This window comes from Cyphomyrmex costatus, unplaced genomic scaffold (genome assembly GCF_001594065.2).
Source record: "Cyphomyrmex costatus isolate MS0001 unplaced genomic scaffold, Ccosl1.0 scaffold5, whole genome shotgun sequence".
In the NCBI taxonomy this organism is placed as follows: Eukaryota; Metazoa; Arthropoda; class Insecta; order Hymenoptera; family Formicidae; genus Cyphomyrmex; species Cyphomyrmex costatus.
Window position 1 is genome coordinate 5,571,508 of NW_017279267.1, and position 10,363 is coordinate 5,581,870.

General features: G+C 26.0%; 1 protein-coding gene across 2 annotated transcripts; it reads left to right on the forward strand.

Moving 5' to 3' along the window:
- Positions 1-2,816: 2,816 nt before the first annotated feature.
- On the forward strand, positions 2,817-10,282 carry LOC108778378 (venom serine protease). Of its 2 annotated transcripts, none has more exons than XM_018545548.1 (8): positions 2,817-2,908; positions 6,598-6,806; positions 7,003-7,206; positions 7,399-7,597; positions 8,140-8,346; positions 9,667-9,818; positions 9,947-10,103; positions 10,203-10,282. In XM_018545548.1, the coding sequence occupies exons 1-8, from the start codon at positions 2,902-2,904 to the stop codon at positions 10,226-10,228; spliced, it is 1,161 nt and encodes a 386-aa protein (XP_018401050.1). In that variant the 5' UTR covers positions 2,817-2,901; the 3' UTR covers positions 10,229-10,282. The 2 variants fall into 2 exon arrangements, with proteins under 2 accessions (XP_018401050.1, XP_018401049.1); XM_018545547.1 differs by lacking the exon at positions 2,817-2,908 and adding an exon at positions 5,231-5,269.
- Positions 10,283-10,363: the final 81 nt, after the last annotated feature.

A 10,363-nucleotide genomic window follows, 5' to 3' on the forward strand; every position in this document is an offset into this window, starting at 1 on the left:
CGCTCATTTTTTTTCCATATGATACTTATTTACGAGTGATGCATCTCGGTCACGTTGCCATTTGTCGGTAAGGATGCGTATTGCTTGCAGATGAGTGATTTTTGTGATATACATATACAAGAAGTATTTACATTGTAATTGTATATAATATTGCACATGTATAATTTGAAAGAAATTGTTACATTTCAAATTCACTTATATAATCAGCTGATAAAATCATTCAATTACATACTCTTCATTTTATTTTTTATACTATATCGTTAAATTCAGAATATAGTATGTATAGGTACAGGACGACTCAATTAACAAATCATTGCAGACGCTGATTATAATTCTTTGTGTCGATTCAATTATTGCTGTTATGTAAATAATGTATACTATTTTTTGTTTTTTATTTTAAAAATTGCATTGGTCATACTTTGTAGACATTATCAAATTAAAAGTTTATTTATTTAGCAAAAAATTAAGCAATTATATTTGAATTAAAATAAGACAATAAGCAAAAATGTGTATGTGATACGTATTACTTATTATATAATACGTATTACTTATTGTTACATTTATAATTTTTTACAGATACGAAATTTCCTCAATGCCTTTGTGCGTGCATATATCTGGATGTCATATCCATAGTTTCATTCAGTTAATAGTTAACTTTCAGCTGAAAAGCTGAGTTGAGGTCAAACCTAGGACTGATATAACTGCGAATACACTGTACCTGGAAAGATTGTATCTATGAACAATACAGTACTTTATCGCATAGACATTTTGTGCTGACCAATTCATATTACTTCGAATTACTGCTCAAATTTTGTAAAGCTACATTTAAAAGTTTTAAATGAGCAAAACAACAAGAGTTATTCATATTAATTGTTTAATAAATATTTTTCGTTGCTAATTTTATAGATGATAGTACAAACTTTTAGCATAAAAAATTAACATTAAGTTAATTTATAACACTTTAAAATACGCATATAATCATGTGTGAATTCTATTTTTTATTTGTTAAAATTTATTGCTGGCTTTTTGATTACAACGTGTTATATTGAATACAATAATAACATATTGATTCGAAAATAAAGTGTACTATCACTGTAACATAATTATAAGCAATAATTATATAACATAATTATAAATTTTCGCTATAAATCAGTTGTACATTATCTGCTTATTGCTACAGAAAATATTTTTCTGTATTTGTCAAATATTTATAAAATAAATTTAAAATTATAAGAAACTAGAAAAAGATAATTAAGTAACAGACAGTTTTAATTTAGATAACGACATTAAAATTAATAGAATTATGAAAAAAGTTCACAAAATCTTATAATATTTGTTTGTCAAATAAATAAATATTATTACAGATTGTAATTTAATTTTTTTATAAGAATCTTATTAGACCGTAGATGTGAAAACATAATTAATGAGAAATAAGAATTGAAAGCCTAAGACGAAACTGGATTTTTGTTGTTTAAATAATAATTCACATTAAATTGTTCGTAATAATTCACATTAAACTAACTTCGTCCTAGGTTTTTAATTCTTATGTCTCATTAATTTCTTTATGTACATACTATCATAATTAAATAAAAAAACTGACTATGATAATACGTCTTGAATCCAGCTAAAAAAAATCATTAATTTTAATCTCTTTTCGTCATTTTTATCAAAATTGTAACACAATAGTCAACTTTTGTCAACAAAATCGTGTTTAGCACGCAAAAAATATGTCGGAAATGATCCTAGCTAACGATAATTATTCAAATAAAAAGTTTGAATCGCAATGTGGCGAATATTTTGGAGCAGAAAATTTTTATAAAATGTTGAATATTATGAATAAAATGTTTGGAATATATTATTATATATAATAATAATATATATTATAAAATAATTATAGAATCTTATGAAAAATTAAATTATCTTTCTTAAACAGTACAATCTGTAGTCACATATTTGCTATTCATAGATTCCTCATTATTCGTAGAATAATTTGCATAAACTCTATACAACAAGGGCAAAGACAATTAATTTGCAAAAAAGGTCAAACTTTTTTGCAAAAAGTATATACATTATTATATATATTATATACTAATGTATATACTATGATATATACATATATATCTAAACTTGCATTGTGTGCGTGATATCGTGTTTATATTCGAATACTGAACATTTCGATATTGTGTGTCGTAAATATTAATGTAACTTGTACATATAACATCGGCGCTATTCTAGTCACATTATACTATTGGTATGTGAAAAACTAAGCACGTATCATAACGTCATTTTTACGTTTATTAATTCAAATTTCTTACTTACAAATTTTGATATTTTTTGCAAACATTTAAATATTAATATAAATTACATAATATAATATATAATTTTATTAATATGTTTCTTTGTAACAATCAAATTCGTGACATATTTCGTTTATTATTTGCGACGTTTGTATAAAGTAAAAAATTGCCATTATGGCTGCGTCCGAAGAACGCGCTATCAGAGCTATTGCTTTATTCTGTCCTTGTTTTTCATGATGAACGATAAAGATAAAATTACACAAAATAGTATTGATAACGTATTCCTAAAATGCGGCTTGTAATTTTACTATCGATAATAAGCTCATGATTACGTATACGGAAAGAAATATAGAACCGAAAGATATTTAAGCATTGATAGAAACGAATACCGACTTGTATCATCGTCGTTGTGCGCAAAATAATAGAACAGTCGATCTACGTTCAAGGAACAATTGTTTCTTTATGCTTTTTGTCAGTAAAACACTTGACACGATACACATTTTACTGTGCAAGCTACTACATTGATCATTTACGAAAGTTACTTGTTACGATAAACTAGTGCGTCCTGACGGTGGAGCTTTGTTGGAAATTCTACGAGAATATAATGCAGTGTACGTGAAAATTAAAATTAATATTAATTAAATCAGATGTGGACTAATCAAAAATTAATATATGACTATTATTTCCACTATTTTAATTATAACACAGCAAATATAAACGATGGTACATTAAACATTAAAAAATTTATTTGTTATATTTGAAAACATTTTCTTTATGTTATATTTTGTACACATATGTATCTATAAACGTCTTGCTGTATTTATAAGATAAAATGTTATTACTATTTCTTTGTAAAATGTGATCTAATATCAAGCTACTATAATGTTAATAAAATTTAAACATTTAAAAAAAAATATATATATATATAAGACAATATCTTGTAAAATTTTTACTATCTGGATAGTAGTTATAGATAGTCGTTATAGATTAATGAATCAGAATTTGTAGGTATTAAGATTTTAAGTTATAACCAATATGGCCGCCTCAATAAAGATAATGCTGCGCACAATCAAGAAATTGGAACAAAGAATAGGAACGTACAGGAACAGAAAATAAGAAACCGAATGAGACAATGCCACAGCGGTCCAAGCTGGATCACGGGTGCTTCTAAATAATTGCGAGTGAATTTATATACTACGTTTGTAATTCTTTCATTGCGCGCCGAAATTTTTTCAGACTTGAAACGCAACACTAATAAACTACCGCAGTAATATCACGAGTTAAATTGACTAACAATTTAACGATTATTGATGATGTTTACGCATCTTACATATTGATCTTAATAATGTTGAATAACCTATTAAAACCTTAAAATAATTAATTTTTTATTTCGAAAAATATTATCTCGGCCGGGAGTCGAATCTGGATATCTGGCATTCCGTGCGAGCGTCCTAAGCCTTTAGACTACCGAGATAATATTTTTCGCAATGAAAAATTAATTAATTACAGGTTTTAATAGATTATTCAACATTATTAAAATCAATATAAGATGCGTAAACAGCATTAATAATCGTTAAATTATCAATCAATTTAACTCGATCGTGATATTACTGCGGTAGTTTATTAGTGTTGCGTTTCAAGTCTAAAAAAATTTCGGCGCGCAATCAAATAATTATATACGTAATACATGTATATAAATTCACTCGCAATTATTTAGAAGCACCCGTTCCAACTTAGACCGCTATGGTATTGCCTCATTCGATTTGAAAGCGGTGCAATAAGAATTGATATAGAAAATAAGAATTTCAACCTACCAGAAACTGTGTATTCCATATAGTGCATCGTTTATCTGACTGGTTAAAATTCTTATTCTCTGTTCCTGTTTCTATTTTTTGTTCCTATTCCTTGATTGTCCTTATTCTTTTTGAGGGATATTGGCATGACTTAAGATCTCAGTATTTTTTAATCAATTTTTTATTGATAATTTTATTCTGTTATATTATATATTCTTTCTTTTCTACATCATATAATTTAATAATTATAAGATGCGAAAAATTTATATATCGATTAAATCAACTGATTATTCTCAAACTTAAATTATCATTATATTATATTAACAAACAAGATATTATACCATTATAGTACTGATGATGGCCAGATTAAGGGCCGAAACGTTTATGATTATTAATTGTGCGAACAATAAAATTTCGTTTTAAAAAATCGACGAAATATGGAATAATTTCGCTAAATTGATTCAGCGGTTGTGGTTTATGCTCATTTAAATTCCTTTATTTCATAAATTGTATATATAAAATTCTATTTAAAAAAATGTCTGTCATTAAAGAGATGTTGAATAAAGACCAAGATCTTGAAAAGAGAGAGAGACAGAAAAGAGAGCGAGAAGAAACAGAGAGATCCACGAATTTCCGTTTATGAAATAAATATAACATAAAGTTTTTCATTTTAATTTAGATTTTATGTTAAAACATGGATATAGTTTACATTGTACAATTTTAGCAAAAAAATAGATTTCTATATTTTAAATAAAACCTTTATCAATACGTGTTAAGTTTTTGGTATTTATTGACTTAATAACATCTTTTATAAAAAAAAAAATTTTATTTAAATTTTTTTTCTAATTACAATAAAATCAACAAATTTTTATAAAATGTTTTATATACGTAAGCACTTTTAATATTCATATCTCGTTAAATTCATTATTACCTTTGTTTATCTACCTTTATTTATCTACTATTTCAAAGATATCTATCTCTGTTTTACACACAAGTTACAACTGTAAAAGATAAGGCTTGTCAGATATTATCAGTTTACTTTATCTTTTCATCGCACAGAATAAAAACAGACACATCTGCTATACAGCAAGTGATTATTTGTCAGAATAGTAATTCGTCTTCGTAATGAACTAAGTTTAGAATATTTTGGCTCGTGTAATAAATGTATCATGCAAGCAGGTATTTAAACTTTTCCAATTATTATTGATACGTTTATAGAGGAATATATGATTGAATAGACAAAATAATTATGAAAAATAAATAAATTATTATTATATGAAATAAATTGTAAAACGAGACGTAAATATAGTACAAACAATAAAGTTGACATCTTATTTATCTTCATTTTTCATAATTCGACTGATATTTACAGTTAAAGTTAAATAGTAGAAAAGATAATTGCATATTAATAATTGAATTAATTATTTATTATTATAAGTAAAAATATTAATTTCAAACAGATATTAACGTTTATTAAATGCATCATTTTAAATATATATATTAAATATTTAGTTAAATTATATACATAAATGAGAATTACTAATAGCATTTTATATATTAAAAAGTATTTTAAAAAATACTTCCATATAATAGTACATCTTTATATAATTTTAAATAACAGATGTAATTTAGCTACTTTGCAAAGTTCGTGAAACAAACGGTAACTCTTTATTAATATGGCTGACACATGATATTTACTTGTTTTTTATTAAATGAAAGTAGCTAAATTTCCTTTGCTAAAACTTTTAAGTCTTTACTCCAATTTACAATGTACGCACATTTGAAAATGTAAATTATAGAGAATAATATTCTAATAATTCATGTTTTTTATATGAAATAAAAAATATACTTAACGTCTTCTTTATATTATTTATGATAAATTAAAAAAGTATTAAAGAATGATATGATATAAATTCAATAAAAGATTTTTTATTGATACATAGATTTTAAAAATAATTTTGAAAATAACTTATGTTGAAGAAGGGGGAAATTTAAAAATTTCCCCCCTCTTTTTTTTAAATTTCAAATAGTTTAAAGAAATAAAATTTTTTATTTTTAAAAATTTTTGACTGTTTTATTTATGTCATAAATTATATCATAAAAAATATACATAATGAAAACTAAATAAAAATATGATATTAAAAAAAACAACACACAACGCACGCACGCACGCACGCACGCACACACACACACACACACACACACACACACACACACACACACACATACACGTGCGCGCGCGTACACATCATCTTACAATATTTAACAATGTATAAGATATAAAGCAGAACATATCTATTGATATGTTCCATCTCCAATGCATTTTATCATTATTCTACAGACATAAAAATTTACAATTACATGTTTATAACAAGAAATAATAAACTTTAAGAATTAATATTATCGAATTCAGATGTCGTAAATGCCACATTGAAAACTCTATATCAATACAGAATTTTATTGATATACATATATACATATATAATAAAACAATATAATTATTATAGTCAAGGTAATTTCATTCGGCTTAATGCTGTCTCTTTTGGTGCTAAATGGAGTTAAATCTGAATGCAATAATTACTATTACTATTTAGAAGAGGGACAAACAAAGTATATATTTAATGATGAATATCCGAATGAATATGAAGGTCAACAAAATTGTTTTGTGAAAATTGAAAGCCCTGTTGTTGTCAAAATAAAGTGTACTATTGAACAAGTAAGTTTGTTACATAAATTTTGAAATTTAGATAGATATATCTTTAAAATTAAATTTTTTAGTGTAAAAATTCATAAAAATTTTATTCAAGTCAAAATTTATATTATTGCTACAATTATTGCTACAAAGTTGTTAAAAGAAGTACAAAAGGAACACTCATCCACGCGTGCAAATAATTTAACAAAATATTTTGCAGAATTCTGTAGATTGTAGAGCAAATCAATTTCGTATATACATAGGAAATTCTACAAATGTTTACTGTGGTTCCCAAACAGTTGTTAATGAAGGATTTAATCCAATTATACAGCTTATCACGACAAATAACTCGAAAGGTCGATTTTTATGTGAAATTAAAGCTGATATAAATCAAAATGACTGTCAGTGTGGTTGGAAAAAAGTGGTAAGTTTATAAATAAAACTTTATATGAAATGCTACTTATTTTATTGAAAAGTTTTTATTTATTCCTTATTTGTGACTTTTCTTTATAATTTTGCTTTAATCAACTATGTATAATAATTTATTAAAAATACTAATTAATTAAATATTAAAAAGTAAAATATATAATTATTTAAATTGCTTATTTATTGTTAGACTAGAATAGTAGGCGGTAGGGAAACTGGAGTAAATGAATATCCTCCGATGGCTGGAATTGTGAATTTTGTAAATAGAAATCTAGATTGCGGTGCTACCATAATATCTCTCCGACATGTGATAACGGCAGTACATTGCATAAAGAACATGAACATTAATGAGATTGGCGTAGTTGTTGGTGAACATGATACATCCACAGGTGACTCTTGATAAAATACACACATCTAATTAATATTTCAAGATTATGAATATTTGAAGGATATTAAGCAAATAAAATGTGTGTGTTTACAATTATAATATCAAATTAAATTAAATAACTACGTTTTGCTTGTAATAAAAATTTATTTAAAAAAGTTAATAAGGTCTGACTTTATAATACTTTTGTTAGAGTAGAAAAAAAAGTTCCTTTTACAGGAAGAAAATAAATATTAATTTCTATTTCTTTTCTTTGATCATAAATGCAATATTTATTCTTTACTGAATTAAAACCTTTTATTCGAAGATATAAAAAATGAACAGCTTATATGAGGAAGTAACATTTAATAGAAATGCAATTTAAAACATAATCGTTTATATGCAAAAAGGTAATGAATGTAATGAAATAAACTCATATAAACATTGTTTGTATATATAAAATTTTTATGACAAACATATAACGATATGAGGTATTATGAATTTAATAAGTTTATATTAATGACTAAAATTTATACTAAATTTATATGATACACCCTTTGCTAATAGGTGCTGATACCAGCGCAACCAGGTTGTTTGCGCTACTCAGATACACGATTCATCCTGAATATTATGAAGATAACGGATACTCTCATAATGATGTAGCTGTTTGTAAAATTAATGGAAGATTTGAATATAATTCTGAGGTTGGTCCGGCCTGCTTACCATTTCAACATAGATATGACTCATTCGTTGGTATCTACCTCACTGCATTAGGTTAGCATTAATATTTCTGAATATTTCCATATGATAACCAGCTTGGATAGTGCTAAATTAAAAGGTTAAAAAAATAATTAATTTTAATAACTTACCTTAATCTCACATTTTAGACTTTTAACGTTTTAACGTTAATTTATTACATTTTATCGGTAACTTTTAATTTAACCTTTTTCAAAGATAACCTTCAGATGGACACTAATGCCAAGGGATAAAAAAAGTATATAATTTAATTAGTAATTTTATATCTTTATATTGTATTATATAATCATTAGTCGTAAATAAAAATGACCAGCGATTCTTTAATGAATATGCTGTGAGAAAGAAAAAATATGAAAAACTAAAACTGTGTGCCAATTTTTTCTTTTTCTTTTTGTTATTCGTTCGGACTAAATGTAACTATCAACTTTTCAATTTGTTTTATTAACTTAATTTCTAATTTAATTAATTTCAACATGTATATATAGTGAGAAGGTTCGTTAAGTTTTTCAAACTAATAATAAAGAGAGAAAGGGTATACTAGCAAACAAATTCGTTAAAACATTTAATTTTATTCCAATATATTGCGAAGAATATTACGTAATTTTTGGCATTTTGTCCCGGCTTCCATTACTGGACTCGACATCAGTAAGGCATTGTAGTGAAAGCCTAGGCTTTCTCTCTTTATTATATTAGTTCGAAAAACTTAACGAGCCTTCTCACTACGTGTTTTAATTTACGCGGGTGAAAATATGCGTTCTTTTTTGTAACTGTAATATACAAAATACATTTCGACAATTTTCGAAAAAATTTATATTGAATGCGAACATATTTTGACTACATTTCAGACAATTTTGAACATTTTCGGACAAATTTTTCTACCAGGGATACCCGGGATATATTAAAAACAATAAATCTGTTCACGTTGCTTACACTTTTGCAGTAAGCATCTTCGCTCTCTTTCATATAATATTTTGTAAAATATTTTCAATATATCTTGTAAAATCAGCACACTTTAATCGAGAAATATCCTGCGATCATCCTTAAGATGTCTTTATCCTTATTATCTCTTGAATATCTGTGATGTAATGGGAAGTATGTGATTGATATATGGGAAGTAATAAAATTGTCCCAAGGATTATACGAATGGACATCCTTAGGACTTCGAATTTGGACTTCCTGTAGATATATGTAAAACATAATGAGATATTTATTTGATAGTCCATAGGACGTTCTCAGAATTCTTAAAAACCCGTTTAGCTGATGGAACGTCCATAGGACATCCCTGTTAGGGTGATTATACTAATATAATTATCTATTTTAACATCATTCAATCCTTAGGGTGGGGTCTTACGGAATATGGTGGCTCTAAATCGAATACGCTTCAAGAAGTAGATCTACAAGTAATAAGTAATAGAGAATGTCAAAGGACTTATCCTAATGTAAACGATCGTAATCTGTGTACTTTTACGCAGGGGAAAGATACATGTCAGGTGAAGAATTAGCTTTTTCATTGCAAATTTAAATATGGAATTAAATATGCAAAATGTATTACTCAAGAATGGTGTGAAATAAAACTTTCCAGTCATAGATTTTTTTCGTTTTCTGTTGTGTGCCATAGATGGATAGTGGCGGACCTCTTTTCTGGCTGGATCCTGCCACAAATAAACTTGTATTGATTGGTACTACATCTTCTGGTATTGGCTGTGCTTCAAGTAAACCTAGTATATCGATGCGTGTAGGATCTTTTCTCGATTGGATAATATCTGTAACTCCAGGTAAGAGTCGGTAGAAAAACGAATCAGAAGTATAAAAATTTTATCATTATAAAGAAAATCGATATATCATGCAAATGTATCGGTTTTTTTTTATTATAGGTGAACAATATTGCATCGTTGAATGAGCTTAGAAGGACCTCTGTGTTGACACTTTATTATATATATATTTACCATGAAACTTTTAAAAACTTATATAACATATATATTTTAAATTATATCTGTGAATATATATTGATATATTATATATAATATATATATAT